The sequence below is a fragment of the Syngnathoides biaculeatus genome, chromosome 12 (genome assembly GCF_019802595.1).
Source record: "Syngnathoides biaculeatus isolate LvHL_M chromosome 12, ASM1980259v1, whole genome shotgun sequence".
NCBI classification, from domain to species: Eukaryota; Metazoa; Chordata; class Actinopteri; order Syngnathiformes; family Syngnathidae; genus Syngnathoides; species Syngnathoides biaculeatus.
In genome coordinates this window covers 3,924,769-3,945,339 of record NC_084651.1, presented here as the reverse complement: position 1 = coordinate 3,945,339, position 20,571 = coordinate 3,924,769, and the positions used below count along the sequence as shown (strand labels likewise).

The 20,571-nt window shown below is 46.2% G+C and overlaps 2 protein-coding genes across 4 annotated transcripts in view; both read right to left on the bottom strand.

Annotated features, from left to right (window-relative positions):
- Positions 1–9,044, bottom strand: part of LOC133509362 (inactive ubiquitin carboxyl-terminal hydrolase 54-like) — a 31,525-nt gene extending 22,481 nt beyond the window's left edge. The window contains exon 1 of one of the 3 annotated variants that reach the window (XM_061836221.1): positions 8,837–9,044. The gene's annotated coding sequence lies outside the window, so the exon portion shown is untranslated. The remainder of the gene's footprint in view (positions 1–8,836) is intronic. The other 2 variants (XM_061836220.1, XM_061836222.1) reach the window with 2 other exon arrangements.
- A 7,007-nt stretch (positions 9,045–16,051) lies between these two features.
- prorsd1 (prolyl-tRNA synthetase domain containing 1) lies at positions 16,052–19,679 on the bottom strand. Its single transcript, XM_061837868.1, has 4 exons — positions 19,471–19,679; positions 18,401–18,526; positions 17,327–17,416; positions 16,052–17,240 (listed from the first exon to the last, which is right to left on the bottom strand). Exons 1-4 carry the CDS (start codon positions 19,549–19,551, stop codon positions 17,028–17,030), a joined length of 510 nt encoding a protein of 169 aa, XP_061693852.1. The 5' UTR covers positions 19,552–19,679; the 3' UTR covers positions 16,052–17,027.
- Positions 19,680–20,571: the final 892 nt, after the last annotated feature.

The following is a 20,571-nucleotide window of genomic DNA, read 5'->3' as shown; positions in this document are numbered from 1 at the left end:
AATATCTCGCGTTTCACTGTGGGCACAAGCGGCTTTTACACAGCTTATGTATGTAACAAATGGTATTTCCTTTACAAATGTACTCAGTGCGGCGTATAACCAGGTGCGCTCTGTAGGCCGGGAACTACGGTATATGCTAATTAGCATTATTTAGCAGGCCGTTCTTACAGAAAAGATGATTGGTTGCTTTAAATATTCACGGTGTAATTCTCACTTTTATGTCTTTGACTAAGTGTGAACTGCAGATGGGAGCGGCAAACCAACAACTTTTAACTGCTCACTATCTTATCTGGCAAACTACTGCTGGTTGTTAAAAGTGGCTTGACTTGAGCCGCTTCGTCCGTTCTCGAGGCTTAAAGAACACTTGTGTGCAACTTTGAGGTTGTACACTATGTGAAGGCGTAAATCCTTCAATCTCTTAGCTTGCTAGTGCAGTCGGAGGAAATCCTCCTCCTCCTCCTCCTCCTCCTCGTCCTTCTCAAGTAACAACAGAAGGATGAAACATATTCGCTCTGGCTGTTAAACAACATTCAAACACAGGCATTAAATCCGAGAAGGAAAAATAAAGGCTAGCCGTGTTTTCGAGTAAGGCAAAAAATATGTCTGGCGCCGCGGCGATAGAACGCAATGCAAACATGATTCATTCTCCATTGACATGTTACATGTTTCCCGTGTAAACACGTCACGTATGTTGGGGCAAAAACGCACGCACAAAGCTTCAACATCTTTATCTAAACGATTATATGAATAATAATTGGATGTATGACCACCGTCGATTTTCTAAATCATTTGGAAATGGATACATGCCAAACACGTAACGGGTAGACCATAATTTCCGGCCTATGAGCCTCGACTTTTAACCCAGAGGTTTATGTGGTGATGCGGCTAATTTGTGCATTTTTTTTCTAAACGGCCGCAAGGGGGCACTCGAGCGGAAAAAGCAAGACTGAGACCAGTGGAATATATGTACTGAGTAAGTGACTTTTACCGGTATGATGTTTTTTTTTGTTAAACCGGCCCAGTTAGCGCTGTAGCACTATAATTAGCATTATCGTGGCGGTCCTAGCGGTAGCGTTAGCTCGGCGCCTGTAGCGTTAGCATTAGCCCAGCGGCGCTAATGTTGAGGTTGGCGCGTTAAACTTTTTGTGTACCGACTTTGTAAAAGGTAAGAGTGAGACCGGTGGAATATATGTGCCGAGGAATTAACTTTTACCCGTCCGGCCCTGTGCTAGCCTGTTTTTCCAGTATGTTTTTTTTTTTTTTTTCACTCAAGCGGAAAAAGCAAGACTGAGACCAGTGGAATATATGTACTGAGTAAGTGACTTTTACCGGTATGTTGTTTTTTCATTTTTTTTTTAACCGGCCCAGTTAGCGCTGTGGCACTAGCATTTGCATTAGCTCGGCGGCTGTAGCGTTAGCATTAGCCCAGCGGTGTTAGTTTTGAGGTTGGCGCGGCGGCGCTCGCGTTAAACTTTTTGTGTACCGACTTTGTAAATATCTCATGTTTCAATGCTGGTTTGTGGGCACTTGCGGTTTTTACACGGGTGCGACCTATGTATGTACCAAATGGTATTTCCTTTACAAATGTACTGGGCGAGGCTGATAACCAGGTGCGCTCTGTAGCCCTGGAATTACGGTCGAATTGAATATGAAAAACGTTTCTACAGTATTTCTTAGTATTGCTTAAGGTCTCTTTTCTCTCTCTCCAAATAAGATGCAAAGCGTGCTTGCTTCAAGATGTTTGTCACTCCCAGTTGACGGTAGACCCATGAAAAAAAATATGACAATATTTTAATAACATTAAATATTACAGCACCAAAACATTCAGACCATATAATCTCCCCTAAATGAAAGTCTGTTACTTTAATGCTAACATATAATGCAAAACACCATAGACTGGCTAGCAAAAACTAGCACTCATGCTATGGTAATCATAAACTTTCAAAAACAACTACGGCTTTAATACACAATGAAGCAACAACACACACAATTATAGTGTGCGTGTAGGTGTGTGTTGTGGAAGTAACACACAGGTCAGAGTGTAAAGCGGTGGCGAGGGATTATCCTGATTTGTCTACGCAGGATTAGACGGTCTGTCTGCAGCAATTTGGCCAACGAGTTTGTTAACCAAATTAGCGGCGACATGCTAGCTAACTAGCAGCTAACGGTGCATGTGAAGGAACAGATGGCAGTGGGCTCGCCAATTAGCTTGTTAGCTCGTTTTGTCTGCTTTTTGGTCAGAAGCCGATGTTTTTGGTGTTCAAGTGCTGATTACTCAAGCGTAGAAAAAAATATATATATTGTTCTTCTGGTATGTTCGGTGCTTGTATTTGGACATAATACAATATTGTGCATGTCTTCAAATATCAGTCAAAACGCTCTAAAAAGGTTGGCAATAAAGGGAACTTCAGGTTATGGCTAATTGCCGTAATTTCCGGCCTACAAACTGCAACTTTTTTCACACGCTTTCAAACCTGCGGCTTACGCGGTGATGCGGCTAATTTGTGCATTTTTCTAACGGCCGCAATGGGGCACTCGAGTGGAAAAAGTAAGAGACCAGTGGAATATATGTACCGAGGAAGTGACTTTTACCAGTTTTTAACTGGCCCTGTTAGCGCTGTGCGAGCTTTAGCGCCGCACTAGCGTGTTTCTGCTGTTACTGCCACGTCTCAGTAATTTAGGTATGGGTTTTTTCTGTTAGTGCTCTGCAACCATGTTGCTACTGTGTAGCTGCCGCGGCTGTTTTTTTTTTTTACCGGTATGTTTTTTAAAAAATTTTAACCAGCCCTGTCCATGCTACCGTGTTGTTGGTATGTTAAGCTAACCTACGGTATTAAAAATCTTTCTGTGTACCGTCTTTGTGTGTAAATATCTCGGGTTTCAATGTGGGCACTTGCGGCTTTTACACAGGTGCGGCTTATGTATGTACCAAACGGTATTTCCTTTACAGATATACTGCGTGAGTTTTATAACCCGGTGCGCTCTGTAGGCCGCAAATTACGGTAATACTTGGAAGTTATGAAGATGGGTACAGAGACTCTATGACCATTTATAGTATGTAGGAATCACCTACAGTCCGTTAGTGAGAATATGAGGATATGCCTTCTATTATTAATGTAAATACAATTATGACAGCCCTCAAGAGAGCTGACAGAAAGTGCGTCGAATCCCGCAGCAACCGCAAAGCTGAAATTTGGCTAAGAACAAACAAAACAAGGATAAATCATTCAAATTGTGGCCTCTGATGTTGCTCTCATTCAGTCACAAAAACCACACGAGACCGCATGCAGTACGACGCCTCCCTTCAACAAAACAAACAAGTCGGATCAAAGTGCATCTATTCAGCGCAGCGGTCCGCAACCGACGGCCCGCGTGCTCGCCCGTGCTGAAAAGTCTCCGTGTGATGAACGCGCACGCGCTACTAACAGGGGAACTCTATGTTCTGATACATAGAGGTAGCTAACATACGTTATATCCTCATCTAACCTTAAAACAAAAGTTGATAAAAAAAAATATATATATATATATACACACATATACGTACGTTCGCCGTGTTCGTCTTTCCGAGACGTCCGTAGCGAACACGAACGCTAGGCGTCGAGTTGTCGAATGGCACACGTTGACGCATGCGGGTTAATCACAAGGAGACTTTTCAGCACGGGGGAGCGCTCAGACCGTCACACCGGGTCACACGCACGGACTGAATGAAAAAATATTTTAATATTTCTTCAGAAGATCGGAATTCAATTTATCCGTGTTGCGCAGCGGTCGATTACGCAAAAAGGCAAGTTAGGGAACTCGTAAGTTAAAAGGTAGCGCTTTCACATCCCTTCCTGGATTTGAGTTTAAGTGATATTTTCTGCAATGACGGGAACCAAAACAAAAACGCGGGATGACAAACTTCGGGGCGACCCATCACCGAAACGAGCCAATCAAAACAAAAGCGCGAGCCCTCAGATCTTTACAACAGCCGGGTTTTCAAATTGGCGGCACGGTGGCGCGGCTGGGATGCGTTGGCCTCACAGTTCTGAGGTCCCGGGTTCAATCCTGACCCCCCGTACCCGCGTGGCTTTTCTCCGGGCAGTCCGGCTTCCTCCCACATCCCAAAAACATCCAACATTAATTGGACACCCTAAATTGCCCCAAGGTGTGATTGTGAGTGCGGCTGTTGTCTGTCTCCTTGTGCCCTGCGATTGGCTGGCGACCGGTTCGGGGTGAACCCCGCCTCCTGCCCGTTGACAGCTGGGGCAGGTTCCGGTGCTCCCTGTGGCCCTTGTGAGGATAAGCGGCTAAGAAAACGGATGGACGGATTTTCAAATCATTTCATTTGTTACCGTTCCATGAAATTATTGCTTCAGGCGAAACCTAAAGCTTTCATATCAAGAGGCTGACGTGATGGCGTGACGCGCACCTGTCTGCCGTGGTGACCAATCAGAGAGCTTGGATTTCTGAAGCTGCTTAGAGGTCATTTTTCTCTCGCTCTTTCTCTCCGTCTCTCAAGAGCCGAGGCTGATCTGGCACTAAACTGGTTACGTAAGAAAACACCAGCGTGTGTGTGTCGCACCCGCACGTACACACAAAAACCCACACACGCAGATGTGCCGTAACGGCCTCCGATTGGCCAGCGCCGTCCTACTGCGGACAAGATTGGCATCACTTTTCTGACTCCTTTTCACTGGCCGAGCACCCTGACGCCGGCGTCTACCGAAGGCAGTGAAGGCATCAGAGCAGGAAGCCAAAGAAAACGCAGCTAAAGGGCACAAACACCCACGAAGCAAATACTACACCCGCGTATTGGCCATTATTTGGGGGACAGCTCGCGGCTACGAGTTTAAAAGTACCACAAACACTTGTTGGAACAAAATGGCCGTTTCATATCATGCACTCGGCCTTTGGCCGTGCGGTAGAAGAAGAATCTACCTCAATTTTGCGTAGAAGAAGAAGGGACAGCTACTTCAAGTGCGGGTAGGAGAAGACGGCGCTAGTTTTGGTGCGCTGAGAGCAAAAAGCAAAAGGACACAAATGTCATGACACGATCCAAGCCGCTTATCCTCACAAGCTTTGCAGATAAGCTGGAGCTTATCCCAGCTAGCTTCGCGCAAAACCCGGACCACGCCCTGAACTGGTCGCCACTCAGTCGCAGGGCCGATATCGACGCCATCACCGAGCGGGAATCGATCCCGCGCTGCCCGCGCCAAAGGCAGGCGTGCGTGTACCACTACACCATCAGTGACTTCGAAACAAATGCAAAAGGTATATTTTGAATTGAATTCATTTCAAATCGTTCACAAAAACCGGCCGCGTGCGAAGGTCTTCAAGCGGATCTTCAAAGCGTGGAGGACCGTGAACGAATTTTTACGGCCGTGTTAAAGTCACTGTTAGGAAACAAGTAATGTAAATAAACATTTTCAAAGTTTTTGTGAATTAATATTTAATTTCACACTGTACTGGTACGTATGGTACATATCCGCAGCGCATGGTTAGGCCTCTATGGGCGGAAAAAAAGCAATACACAAAGTGGACACAACTTATTATCCAATGCACGCTGTTGTCCGGAAAATATGGTCGCATCGATATTCATATTCGTGCTTCCCAATCCTGCAAGACAGAAATGAGGGACTCGGCACTACCGAAAAGGAATTTTCAGGAATTCGTCAAGCTCGTTTCCTCGGGACTTCTTAAATACGTTTCCCCTCTCGAGAGAATGTTAAGTCGGCGCTGACCTGGTTGGCAGGCGTTCTTGGGGGGGGGGGGGGGTATTTGGGGGCCAAATGAGGAAAAAGGACAACTCGTGATTATCCCTGCCGCCGACTTTGGCAAGCGGCACTTAATTAAAAAAAAAAAAAAAAAAAAACTCAGCAACTTGGGATGTGAAGCAGTCGGACTGCAGACCGCAGTGCTCGAGCCTCGAGGCGGTGCGATGCCGAAACTGGAAAATGGCAGCCGGGTCAAAACCGGTCAAATACGTCAAGGCACCACACACGTTTTCTGGAAAATCGAACCTTTGGAGCAAAAACTGCAGAGTCTGCGCCTTCCACGCGGAACACAGCAAAGCGTGACACTGCGATAATTACAATTTTCCGGCAAGTTATCATCGTGGCCAACTTCTGCTAAATCCAACAACATGGTCGGGATCGGTTTCACGCCACCTGGATTACCCCAAAAAAGTGGAATGTTGGGAGCCCTATTTTAGCACAGAAGAACCTGCACGTGAAATTTAAGACTACTTTCTATGCGGGAGATGTCAGGTGGCCCACCATGACAATCCAGTACAACAGGGCAAGGGTCCAAACGAGTGGTTCTGAATGTTGCCACGTGGAAAATAAATGAAAGAGCGCAGTAATTCCCAGGAACGCGGTCAAAAAGTCTCGCGGGGATGTGACTTGTGCACACCACTGCAGCAGAAGTAGCACTAGCAACTTCTGTCTACCAGTGGCGACCAGTTCGGGGGCTTTGGGGGGACTCAGTGCACCCGTTTCCCACAATGGCTCCTCCACGTAAACACGTTAAAACGGTTACCGACGGCGACATCCGCGACATCACCGGCCCACGCACAAGACCAACACCGAAGCGGCGATTCCCAACCACTGCGCCATCCACAAATGATCCGGTTCCACTGAATAACCCGAGTACGGGTTCCGGTCGGACGGCCGAAGGAATTTGTGCATTTTTTCTCACGGCCGCAAGGGGGCACTCGAGCGGAAAAATAAAGACTAAGACCAGTGTATGTATGTACATATGTACCGAGGAAGTGACTTTTACCGGTATGGTTTTTTTTTTTTTAGCGGCCTTATTAGCGCTGTGCTAGCGTGTTGCTGCTGTGTTACTGCCGCGTCTCAATGATTTTTACCGGTATGTGTTTTTTAATTGGCCCTGTTAGCGCTGCGCTAGCGTATTTCTGGTATGTTACTGCCACGTCTCAGTGATTTAGTTATGTATTTTTTAACCAGCCCTGTTCGTGCTACCGTGTTGTTGCTATATTAAGCTAACCTAAGGTATTAAAACATTGAAAACTCTCTGTGTAGTGTCATTTTGAGCCTATAAGCCGCAACTTTTTTCACACGGTTTCAAACCTACGGCTTACGCGGTGATGCGGCTAATTTGTGCATTTTTTTCTAATGGCCACAAGGGGGCAGTAGAGCGGAAAAAGTAACAGACCAGTGAAATATATGACTTTTACCGGTATGTTTTTTTTTTCCTTCCGGTCGGACGGCCGAAGGAACTGACGACTTGACGGGCTCCCGCACACCCAATTTTTGACCGTTCTGGACCACATTTGCTGCTCGCCAGGACACATTTTGCAAGCTTCTGAAAATGTTTAGTGGCAAAGCAGGAAACGCAACCACGGCGCTTTGCTTCGGACGGCATCTGACAACGACGTCATTTTAAAAAAAAAAAAAAAATGGCTGACAGGGAGAAGAAGATGGGCGTAAAACAAAACTTTCTAAGACACTTTCCAACTATTATTTATATTACAGTTATTAAAGTTATTTATTGTTATAAGTATAACAATTTCTGCAGAAAAAAAACAAGTACTTGAGTTAAATTGGACTTTCACTTCCCCTGACAACGACGTCATTTTAAAAAAAAAAAAAAATGGCTGACAGGGAGAAGAAGATGGGCGTAAAACAAAACTTTCTAAGACACTTTCCAACTATTATTTATATTACAGTTATTAAAGTTATTTATTGTTATAAGTATAACAATTTCTGCAGAAAAAAACAAGTACTTGAGTTAAATTGGACTTTCACTTCCCCTCATACATTTTATATAAACAATGCTGTCATGCTCCCCCCCCCCAAGAAAGTCCTTTTTCCACCTTTTTTGTACTAAATCCTACAAAACCAATTAATTTTTATCAAGTAACGACTAAAATATGTCAATTTTCTGTCACCAATTATTTTTTTCACACATTCATGGATTGAAAAAAAGATTTGTGACAATTATGGTTCCATAGAGCAGTCGTGCGCATTAGCACGGCTTAGAGAAGAAGTTCCCGAACCTGTTTTCTTTTGATAAAATCATTATTAATAATAATGAAGGCGTGCGTTTGTTGTTATTGTATGTTTTCATAAAGTGCCAAAGTCATGAGAGTTCTTTTTATGTGAGGAACAAGCACGCTACAAATATTTTTGGCCTGTTTTCCGTGGACCTGGAACCAATTGAAGGAATTTGCATTCATTGCAATGATGTGAGAGTGTTCTTCGGCTCTAACGGCACTCGGGAAACAAACGCTGCACGAAAGTTGGACCTGCAGTCTGAACGCATTCATTCCTCCATCAATTCATTCTTTCATCCATTCAAATCTTGATCAAAGAGGCCCAAGTGCGCAGCGAGCGTTTCCTCGTTTTTGCAAATGCGTCACGCTTTTGCAAAAAAAAGCACCCCCCCCCCCCCCAGCAATACTCTCCGCGTGTGCGCGCACACAATGGCCGGCGGAGAGCACAACCTCAAAGGCGAGACGCTTTGCTTTTATATCGCCCCCCCCCCCCCCTTCGCGGACCACCGAAGTCCACGTGAAGGAAAAGCGGCGACGTTCGAAGGGCGAATTTGCCAGGCGAGTCCTTCGCGGGTCTGCTGCTGCTTCTTCTCCCGACTAGCATGACATCACTTCCAGCAAAACTTCACCGCGAGGGGAACCGGCGGACGCCGCCGCCGCCGCCGCCGTCGTCCACTTCACGCCGACTGTTCGAGGTCCGACGTCGGCCCCGACCTAACGAGACTTAACGGTCGCCGGCCGCGTTCTGACGTTTGTGTGTGTGTGTGTGTGTGGGGGGGGGGGGGGGTTCGTGTTTCGTCCGGTCCGGTCCTGGCCGAGGCGGCGGCGGCGGCTCACCTGAGGCGGCTGTCCGGCGAAGAGAGAGCGAGCAAGCCGGCTGGTTTGTTGCGCAGATGCCGGCGTCGCTCCACGGCCGATACGTTGGTTGTGGTCGAGGAGCGGGGAAGGGGGGCGGGGCTACTACCTGCGGCGCGGGCACGCGAGCCAGCGGGCGCGAGCACGCGCAAGGACGCAAGCGCGTGGCGTGTGTGTGAGCGTGTGTGTGTGTTTACCTTTTTTTTTTTTTTACCCCTTGCTAACATTGTTTCGCTGATTTATGCGGACGTTTTATTATTTATCACCCGGGGGCGTTGTGGTGGGGCTTAAGATGTCTGTTCATATCATGTCTGCATTTTCAATTATTTTTCAATTGATCACTGAATATTTTTTTGTGAGGGGGGGAGCGGAAATCTGTCACTTCATTCAAAGTGCAAGAAAGTGGATGACGTCACATACTGTGTTTTTTTTTCTGCAATATAAAAGCAGATGTTTGCTAATGTGTAATTTTGATGAAATATCATTCGTGGAGGACGGCAAAAAATTTTAAATTAGTCTCCAAACAATGAATTGATTATCCGAGTTCATCCATCCATCCATTTTCTGACCATTCTAAAATTAAAAAAAAAAAAATAACCCTCACACAATTGGGAGATGGGCAGCCAAAAGAATGAGGATAATAAACTCCATCCATCCATTTTCTTATCATTTTCTTATCCTCACAAGGGTCGCGGGGAGTGCTGGAGCCTATCCCAGCTGTCAACGGGCAGGAGGCGGGGTACACCCTGAACTGGTCGCCAGTCAATCGCAGGACACATCGAGACAAACTGCCGCACTCACAATCACACATAGGGGCAATGTCCATCCATCCATTTTGTTCACCGCTTATCCTCACAAGGGTCGCAGGGAGTGCCGGAGCCAATCCCAGCTGTCAACGGGCAGGAGGCGGGGTACACCCTGAACTGGTCACCAGACAATCGCAGGGCACATTGAGACAAACAGCCACAATCACACCTAGGGGCAATTTACAGTGTCCAATTAATGTTACATATTTTCGGGATGTGGGAGGAAACCGGAGTGCCCAGAGAACACCCACGCAGGCACAGGGAGAACATGCAAACTTCCAACACTGGGGATTGAACCAGGGACCTCAGAACCGGGAGGGCAACACTTTTGCCAGCCGCCTGGAGATAAACATTTTGACAATTTTTCAGTTAGTCTCCAAACAATTTTTTGATTATCCAAGTCATTTTTATAATTAATTGATTCATTTTTCACACCTCTACTCTTATGATTTTGTTCATTTGAGAGGCAGCACATTTATTTCATTTCATTTATTAAGGCCAAAGCTCACAATTTATTTATTTTTTTTAATATTGTCCTCTACCGATGACCTCGGCAGCGCATCCGTGTCAGAACACGATTACAGCCTTGCTCCGGGGCACAACAGCAAAGGGTTTTGTTTTTTGTTTTTTTTAAGGCCGCGACATTGCGGTACCTCGATTTACATCACATCTGTGTGATGTTTGCGTTTCCGTGTCAACCGTGCCCGATCGATCAGATGCGCTGTTAAAACTCAGCCTTGTCCCGAAAAAAAAAAAAAAAAAAGCCAATCGAGTCATCCGGCTCGCGTTTCGATCCAACCAAACCGCGACCCGATGAGCGTAGACGAGAAGGGACGCCACCAAAGTGTTTCGATGCTCCACATTTACCCCGGCAAAGCGCCCGGGGTTCAGAGGTCACAGCGCGGGGACGGCAGCCGTTATGAAGCGTGAACGCGGACAATGCTGGAAAAAAAGAACATGCTAAGTGAAGAAATATGTCGTTATATTCCACCGAGAGCTCACAAGTACGTTGAGAATGGTTACTGTTGTCATCGTGCATATTTGCTTGAAAACAGTGTGCTTACTTTTGCTAAACTTAAAAACGGAGTTCCACAAGGTGCCCTTCTAGCTACTTTCCCTTTTCAGTCTATTTTCTCTATTTTGTGAACACTCCTAGACTTTTTTCGGACATAAAATGAGCCCTCAACGTAAAGATATTTGTTTTGCCAGCGCCCTGATGCTCCTCTCTCATGTGGAGTTCCACAAGTTGAGACAAGGCCACTTCCGAAAAATATTTGCAGCTCGGAAGCGCATACAACGGCTCAAAAAGTTTACAACGTGGATCAATGACTGCTTTTATAAAGTAAAAAATGGGCACCATGTCTTTGGGAATCTTCAGTCCCGAACTCCACAGGGGCTCCAATCTTGCCATCCATCCATTGTCTTAGCTGCTTATCCTCACGAGGGTCGCAGGGACTGGCAGAGCCTATCCCAGCTGTCAACGGGCAGGAGGCGGGGTACACCCTGAATTGGTCGCCAGCCAATCGCAGGGCACATCGAGACAAACAGCCATACTCACAATCACACCTACGGGCAATTTGGAGTGTCCAATTAATGTTGCATGCTTTTGGAATGCAGGAGGAAACCGGAGTGCCCACCCGGAGAAAAGCCACGCGGGCACGGGGAGAACATGCAAACTCCACACAGGGGGGGGGGGGGGGGCCGGGATTGAACCCGGGACCTCAGAGCTGTGAGGCCAACGCTTTGCCAGCTGAGCCACCGTGCTGCCTCAATCTTGCCAGTTTATTTATTTATTTTTTTTAAACTATTTCCCGTCGTAAGTCGTGCTCATTGGCTGAGACGGCCATAACAATCCCGCAACTTCCTGCTCGTAAAGTTGACCTTCCTGTATGGCAGTTAGCGAACGGTAGCAGCCGTCAAATGTAAAAATGTAGCGGCGGCGCCGTACATGACTGGTCGGCGCATCTGCCTCACAGTTCTGAGGACCGGGGTTTAAATCCCGGCCCCTGCCTGCGTGGAGCGTCCAAGTCCTCCCCGCGCCTCCACCGCTTTTCTCCAGCTTTTCAGGTTTGCTCCCACGTCCCTAAAACACACGTGACTGTAAATTGCCCGTAGGTGTGAAATATGATTCCGCATCTATTTTTCCCCTGGCGACCGCTTCTGGGTGCACCCCGCCTCTCGCCCCAAGAGGCCGGAGCCCGCCCGATGTTAAATGCATGAGGGATTAACATAATTCAATGAAATTATCTGCGACTTGCGCTCATGTTTGTTTTACAACTGAGAGCATCCTCAGAAATATGTATTGCGTACCAACACGTAAAGAATTGAAGAAACCCCCCCAAGTGTTTTTTTTTTTTTTTTTTTGTCAACAAAACAATGACTTTGAAATTACTTTAGAGAGGATCTCCCCCCTCCCACCCCCAAAAAATTGCAGTTAGGATCACCCACACGATGACTTGAAAGTTAATATTTGCCTTCTGGTCCCGACAGCTGGCGTATGTGCGGTTGTGTCTCATACGACTGCACGTGTAAACATTACAGTGCAGCCGATGATGTCATCCCGGACGTGCGCGCGCTCGCTCACAAAAGGTGTGCGTGGGTGACGCTCGAACGCTGGCGACATCTTTCTTTTTTTGGGGGGCATATTTGCCATCAAACCGAAGGCCTGTGGGCCACACGTGGTCCACTGCATCATTTTCCTAATGATGCAATTTTATCCAGCCATTTTTCTAAGCCGCTTATCCTCACAAGGGTCGTGGGGAGTGCAAGAGCCGATTTGAGTTGTTGTTGGGCAGGTGGCGGGGTACACCCTCAACTGGTTGCCAGCCAATCGCGGGGCACATCGAGACAAAACAACCATTCACACCTAGGGACAATTTATCCATCCATCCATTTTCTTACCCGCTTATCCTCACGAGGGTCGCTGAGAGTGCTGGAGGCTATCCCAGCTGTCAAGGGGCAGGAGGCGGGGTACACCCTGAACTGGTTGCCAGCCAACCGCAGGGCACAAAGAGACAGACAACAGTCTCACTCACAATCACACCTATGGGCAATTTAGAGTGTCCAATTAATGCATGTTTTTGGGATGTGGGAGGAAACCGGGGTGCCCGGAGAAAAGCAGGCACGGGAAGAACATGAGTGAGTGCGGGATCGAATCCGGGACCTCAGAACTGTGAGGCCAACGCTTTACCAGCTGAGCCACCGGCCCGCCCTGCAAAAACAAGCGTTGACCTCACGGTTCTGAGGTCCTGGGCTCAATCCCGGGCCCGCCTGTGTGGAGTTTGCGTGTTCACCCCGTCCATGCCTGCGTGGTTTTTTTCCGGGCACTCCGGTTTCCTCCCACACCCCAAAAACATGCAACATGAATAGGACACAGTAAATTGCCCGTAGGTGTGATTGTGAGTGCGGCTGTTTGTCTCTATGTGCCCGGCGATTGGCTGGCGACCAGTTCAGCGTGTACCCCGCCTCCTGCCCGTTGACAGCTGTGATCAGCTCCATCACTCCCCGCGACCCTCGTGAGGATAAGCGGCAAAGAAAATAGACGGCTTCCAGCTAATGTCAGGCACACACACGGACAAACCAGCACTCCAACTCAGATTCACACCTCAGGACAATTTAATTTATGTTTACATTTGCTGAAGTGTTTCTCCAAATGTAGCATAACATTCGAAAGCCAGAGCACAGATTCGAACCCGGTGCTTCACAACTGCAAGGCAGACATACTATCCACTATGACACCGCGCTACCTGTGTCACAATAATAATATCTGTTAAGTCTTCACTTATCACCCAGCACAATGAAACCCCCCACGGTTGCCTACGGCTTGCGGTTTCCATGGCGATATAGTAACCCCCCCCCCCATGCTCACAATCTAAGGACGCTGACCACGTGCTCGGCCTCACAACCCACTTTTGACTTTTCGCACCGTCAGGGAACGACGCATCGATTCCTTGCGGGCGAGAAGCAAACCGTTGCGGGAGCGGAAACATCCTCCCCGGTAACCACGGCGACCAACATCAGGCGCCATTAACCCTTCCTTGACACCCCCGCAGTCGTTAAAAGTCAGAACACAAACGAAACTGCGAAAACTCCAAATCTGTATTTCGAGTGAGAACTGATGACGCTTAAAATGAGACTCATTATTTAAAAAGTAACTTTTTCCATGCTAATTTTATTAAAATAGGGGAAAAAATTGTCGCTTTTTTTTTTTTTTTTTATGTCAATGACAACTTTCGCTACTTATTTCTACAAGCAAATATCGCATCAAAGCAAGTTACTCCACTTTTTACGTGACGGGTCTTGTTTTAATTTGTAATAATTTCGCCCGAACATAAACGCAAACGAGCGCGGCTCTATGCGTGTCAAAGGCTAACGCATACGTTTATTTCTGGAGCGTCTCCCGTAGCGACCGGCTCTGGGTTTGGTCGCCACGGTGATACGGTCGCGTGGCAATGGAAAGCAGATGGAGGGAAATTGAGCGAGAGAGACGTATAGGAAATGAACGTTCTCTCCTCGGAGTTCAAAGGTCAGCCGTGCGGGGCGTCGGGGTTTCATTGGGGGCGCTCACATTTCGGCCATTAAATTTAATCTGCGTCACTTTGATTTAAACATTCGCGGGAATAAATCTCAACTATAATTTTACGTCGCCGTCTGGAATGAATGTTAGCATTGATGAGCATTATTGCTAAACAAGCCTTTTGCCTAAATTCAAATGAACATATTTAAAAACCGACAATGTGTACACGAAAAGTACATCCAGTACACATGCTAAATGTTCATGGCAAGATGTACAAGACCACTGAAGATGGTACAAAAATATACATTAAGGGAACAAAAGCGTCAAGAATAGCCCCCCCCCCCCCAAAAAAAAAAAATCATATCAATATGTAACATGTATATGTATCAATAAATTGTCGAGATACATCAGGGGTGTCAAACTCATTTTTGTCACGAACCACATTGTAGTTCCGGTTTCCCTCAGAGGGCCGTTATGACTGTGCAACAAGAATATTTAATCAGTTTATCATATTTACATAATTTATGAACTAGTTTTGGAATCAGAAATCAAGGGCAATGTGTTTTTCAACGATTCACATTTGGTAACACAAAAATGCTTGGAATATCTCAACATTAGCATTTATGACAATTTGAAATTTTGGTGTGGATTTTTAGCAAAGCAAATGTATTTGTATGGCGCATTTCATACACAAGGTAACTCAATGTGTTTTACAGGTTTGAAAACGAAGAGATAAAACATTTAAAACGGGATAAAAACTATAAAAATGACAAAATATTTCTTTCAAAAAAACGTATACGGTGCAAGTAATATGATCAAAAAGTAGATACATTCAGTTTTCAAGCTGGATTAAAAACATTCAGACTTGGGGCTGGTTTCACAAGAATCATGGAAATTTACACTCTAGATTTGGCTTCGCGGGCCACATAAAATCATGCGGCGGGCCAGATCTGGCCCCCCAGCCTTGAGTTTAAACACCAGTGCCATGTATGGTCATCAGTAGAAAACGATAGATGGATAAATGCGCGCTATAAACGAACCAAAAAAAAAATAATAAAATGAAAAAAATTGCTGGACAGGAGTCAGAACAGCTAGCAAAAACGTAGAGAAAGAAAAAAAAAGATGAAATATGTGCATGAGAATGGAATACATAAATATGTATAAAGAAAAATATTCTGAAATTTAGCAAGAACAAAGTTATATGTGAAATTTATAGAGCGTATGTACGCTAATATGAATGCTAAAGAGTAAATGAATAAATGCACATGAGGTCAATCTGAAAAAAAGAGGCAATAGTCAGCAGAAAACCAAAAAATAATAATAGCTATGATCGCCACACTTGAATTCATCATAAGCCAGTTTTGCACACTACATGAACAGTTATGCAGCCAGTCAGCAACTTCACCCCGCGAAATGTTATTTCTACTTTCTCGTTGACGCGATTAACATTCGTCCCGACGCAAAGGCGTTTCCCCCGGCCGGCACGTCGCGGGTTCGCATCGCCATGGCGACCGCCGCCGATTTCCACAGCCAGCTTCACCGCGAGAAAAGCTAAAAAGCTTCGATTATGAAAAGGCCCCTCGCGCTTCCTCGCGTCTCAAAAAAAAAAAAAAGGGCAAATTGGCACCTGTTTAGCTTTCACGGGCGACTAAAAAAAACACCAGGTTGACTTCAGATAATATTCAAAGTATTTAGATAAGATTCAAATTCATATTTTGCAGTTTTGCACGTACACGCGGAGTGAAAGTGGAAGAATAGCCGGGAAGGCAGCATCACTGAGGAGCCATTTTTCATTCGCTAATTTCATCACCAATGCAATAATACGCACATTTGTATTTGTATTGTACAACCTTCCCGAGGAGAAAATCCATAACAGAGCTTGCAATGATTTATTCCATGAAAAAAATATATCATTTGGAAATGAACATGTCAAAGAGTCACGTGGTTGCACAGATTCAGGCAAAAAGCGCATTAGAATAACCGGAAGAGCACACCTGGTAATAAGCCTCGGTACGCAAAAAGAAATTAGCGTTAGCACAAGGCGCTAGCGCGAGGCTAGCGCTAATGCACCTGGTTATAAACCTCAGTACACAGAGTTTAACCGTGACATGGCGCTAATGTTAGCACGGGCCTAGCATTAGCGCACCTGGTTATAAGCCTCGGTACACAGACAGAGTTTAGCGCTAATGCGGCGCTAGCGCACATGTTTATAAGCCTCGGTACCCAGACAAGAGTTTAATGCTAATGCGGTGCCAGCATTAGCCCGGGGCTAGTGTTAGCACACCTGGTTATAAGCCTCAGTACACAGAGAGAGTTTAACGCTAACGTGGCGCTAGCGTTAGCACGGGGCTAGCGTTAGCGCACCTGTTTATAAGCCTCGGTACACAGAGAGAGTTTAACGCTAATGCGGCGCTAGCCTTATAACCAGGTGCGCTAACGCTAGCGCCGCATCACCCCATAAACCGCAGGGTTGAAAGCGTGTGAAAAAAAGTCATTACGATAAATGTTTATGGTCAGATTTCAGCAGCAGTTTCCATTAAAAACCTGTTCTCGGTCTTGTTTCCACAAAAAGATTCTGACCCGTGTTGTACTGGCGATTACAAAAGAATGAAAGATGCTAGAAACAAAGTCTGGACTCTTCTTTTGGGTAGGCTGATAGTGTGACAGAAAACGAGATTCTGTGGCTCGAGAAAGATCCTTGATCCAAACGGTCCAAATCGTCCAGAAATCAGGAGAACTCTGTTGTCCAGAAAGCACGGCCCGTCCGTCCCTGCTTCAAATTCTGACCGAAGCTCCCCTGCCGGCGTCCTTCTCACCTCCGGGACCACGAGGTCCTCCCAATTCTTTTGATCTATTCAAAGTTCTGCAGGACGGGTCGGTGTCCGGTGTGCTCCAGGAAGCGCAGCAGGTCTTCGGGGCTCATCCCCACGGTGGCGGCGTTGGTCATGGGGTGGAAGTAGACCAAAGGGTGCCCCCCTTCCAGCAGGTCTCGGTCCAGGACTGAGGTGACACTGCGGTCCTCGTCGAAGAGCAGCGCCAGAGCCGTGGCGCAGCCCTGCCCCACCTGCGCGACGTGAGGCGAAATGACATCATCGCCGTGAAATCGTTTTACGAGAAAGGGTGCAAAAAAAAAAAAAAAAAAGTGAAAACCTTGAGTTTGTCCAACATGGCGGCCTCGTCCGCAAAGCGAAGGTTCCCGCTGCCCACCGAAAGCTTCTTGGCCAGCTCGTTCAGGTTCACCTGCGCACCGGAGCAGAGAGCATCGTGGGAAGCGGCGGTGAAAAGAAGGGCCCGACCCGCTCGAGGGCTTTTCTGTCGGAACTGCATCCTTCTCGTCATTCCGTGCTCCCTTTTTCTGTCTGTCCCCTGCGGTTTATGCGGTGATGCGGATAATTTGTGCATTTTTTTCTAACGGGCGCAAGGGGGCGCTCGAGCGGAAAAAGGTAAGAGCGAGACCGCTGGAATACATGTGCCGAGGAAGTGACTTTTACCGGTCCGGCCCTGTTAGCGCTGCGCTAGAGTGTTACTGCCGTGTCTCAGTGATTTTTACCAGTATGTTTTTTTTTTTTAAACCGGCCCGGTTAGCCCAGCGCTAGCGTTACCTTTTCTTACTATTCCCAACACATCATACCACCATTTTTAACGCGTTTATTATATTATGCTTCGTTTTTCATATGTCTCAATATATGTATCTTCGTGTTGTCCGTGTTATTTGTTGGAGACCCAAAGTCAAATTTCCACCTTTGTTGACAAAAAATTATTATATTCTGCTCTAAAATATTGAAATGGCAGTGTTAGAGGGCAAAGTCATGACATCCGGCCATCCATTTTCTTTGCCGCTTATCCTCATGAGGGTTGTTGGAGCCTATCCCAGCGGACAACGGGCAGGAGGCGGGGTACAGCCTGGACTGGTTGCCAGCCAATCGCAGGGCACATGGAGACAAACAGTCACACTCACACCTATGGGCAATTTTAGAGTGTCCAATTAATGTTGCATAATTTTGGGATGTGGGAGGAAACCGGAGTGCCGGGGGGGGGGGGGATATCATTTAGGACCATTCATCGTTTCTCCTCTCCCAAATTGCTACGTATGAGGATAAGTGGCTTAGAAGATAGATAGATAGATAGATCATTTAGGACCATTCATCATTTCTCCTCTCCCAAATTGCTCCGTATGTGGAATTTTATTTATTATTTTAAGATGAACAACATTGCGGGCCTCACCTGCCGATCGTGACGAACAGACACCAACCACAAGCTTTTCTTCTTCTTGTCTTTGAGGAAGAGGTTCTTGGTGACGACGCCGCTCACGCCTCGGAGGTGAGGCATCATTTCCTCCACCGTGAAAACCTCACAAGACAAAAAAAAGCGTGGACCGATAAGCAAGTTGATATACGAGAGAGATATTTTTACTGTTACCTCCAAGGGCTTTATGCATAAATAAAAATCACAAGGCTAAGAGGAATATGTAAGGATAATCTAATTGTATTAATAAATATGCACATAGGTTGTACTTGGCGATGACGTCATGACTGTCTGACTCGTGTGCGTCGCTTGTGTACAAACAAAGATGTTGTGGCGCCCCCTGCAGGACACTCCGACACGACACGAGCAAACGTGCCCAAAAAGGTCACGCACAGTTCAAAAGTCAAGAAAAACTGCTCCCAAATATTGGGAGCTCAGCGCCCACAAGGGAAACACTTTTTCAAAAGTCAAACTTTATTTTATTTGATATTTTATTCAAGCGCGGAGAACCCAGCTTCCTTTTGGAAAAGGCGATATTTTGGGGCTTCGGCGTTACGCGTCCGCATATTCGCGAGTAAAAAAAAAAAAAACATTCAAATCCGGAATATCGATTTAAATTGATTCCAAAATATTATCATCATAAAACGAATAATTCAAAATACGACATTTGCTTCCCTTGGAATAGTGCCAACGTGGCGTGAATTTTGAGAAAGACGACGAATGGCCAAAGCTGAAATGCTTTTAAATACAAGTTGAAGACAATTTGACTTTTATTGCACTTTCATTATTTGCTTCTATTCGTGAACACGCGTAGGGTCCAAACTACAATCCATCGATTCATCGGGTGGCCTCAAATTTGTTTTAAGACTTGAATTTAGCTCAAAACTCGCGAATGTTGGCAGCCCCTTTTGCTTCTTTCTCCCCAATTTTTTTTTTCAATCCATCCACATTAATTCATTTCCCAAACAGCAACGACACCACAATATTTGTAATTTTGTGACACATTTTAGCCTGTAACATTTTTTTTAACTGTGTTGAGTTGGCATTACCGGCGGATGATCCACGCAGGTCGTCTGGATGTTTAAATCCTTCAAATGTTTCTCCAATTCCTCCCGAAGCTCCCCTGACATCTTTAATCAGGAGAATTTTTATTCCGACTAATGTTTAATTTTGTTTTTATTTCATCGAGTGTCAGACGGCATACAGAAAACAGCTGCCTCGTTCTTCTTCTTTGCTATCAACATTTTCTGCTGACTGTCACTTGGTCATTTACTGCCATCTGGTGGACATCCACTGCACCTTCAGTTTCTCGCTTGTGTTTTTGTTTTTCATTTGCCTTGTGAAGGAAGCATTTTTGGTTGCTTCTTAAGAATGAAAAGTGCTGTTCAAATAAAGGGTTGATTGATTAATTGATTGGGTAATTGATTGATTGATCCAACTCAACAATACTCACCAGTACTCCAATTTTGGTTCACTGAACAAGTTCAATTTTGAAGTTACGCTAGTAATAACCTTCTGCTCGTTTGTGCCGGCGCCCCGATAAACGAGAACACGTGGCCTGGCCTCGTCGCGCGTGCCGCTTTCACCTGAACGGAAAGGACGCCGGCGCGCGTCGACCCACTTCGGAGAGGTCGCCGGCGACGGAGCCGACGGCCTTTTAGCAAATGAACGGCGGATCGATGTCGGGGGGCGGGAGGGGATTCGGGTCGAGGCGGCGCGGCGGGATGACAAACCGGCGACGTTGCATAACAACAACACTAGACAACAGTTGTTACTGTAAAAATCCTTTTCGTGGAGGTCGTTGAGTTCAAGCGTTTTTTTTTTTTCCCCAAATTTTAGAGTGCAAGTTAAAAATAAACAACTGCCATCATGAGGCTGCACAAGTCTGCACACCCCTTTAAAAGTGGAGAGGATGCCGTGTCCAATCTTGATCAAATTTAGATGGAAGTCAGCACAAGCCTGCCACTGTTTAAAGTGCCTCTGATTCACCACAAGTAAACTGATGGTGTAGTGGTACACATGCCAGACAGCGTGGGATCGATTCCCTTTCAGAGATGGTGTTGATATGTGCCCCGCAACTGATTGGTGACCAGTTCAGGGTGTCGTCTCCCTTTTGCCTGAAGTGAGCTGACATAGGCTCCAGCGCTGCT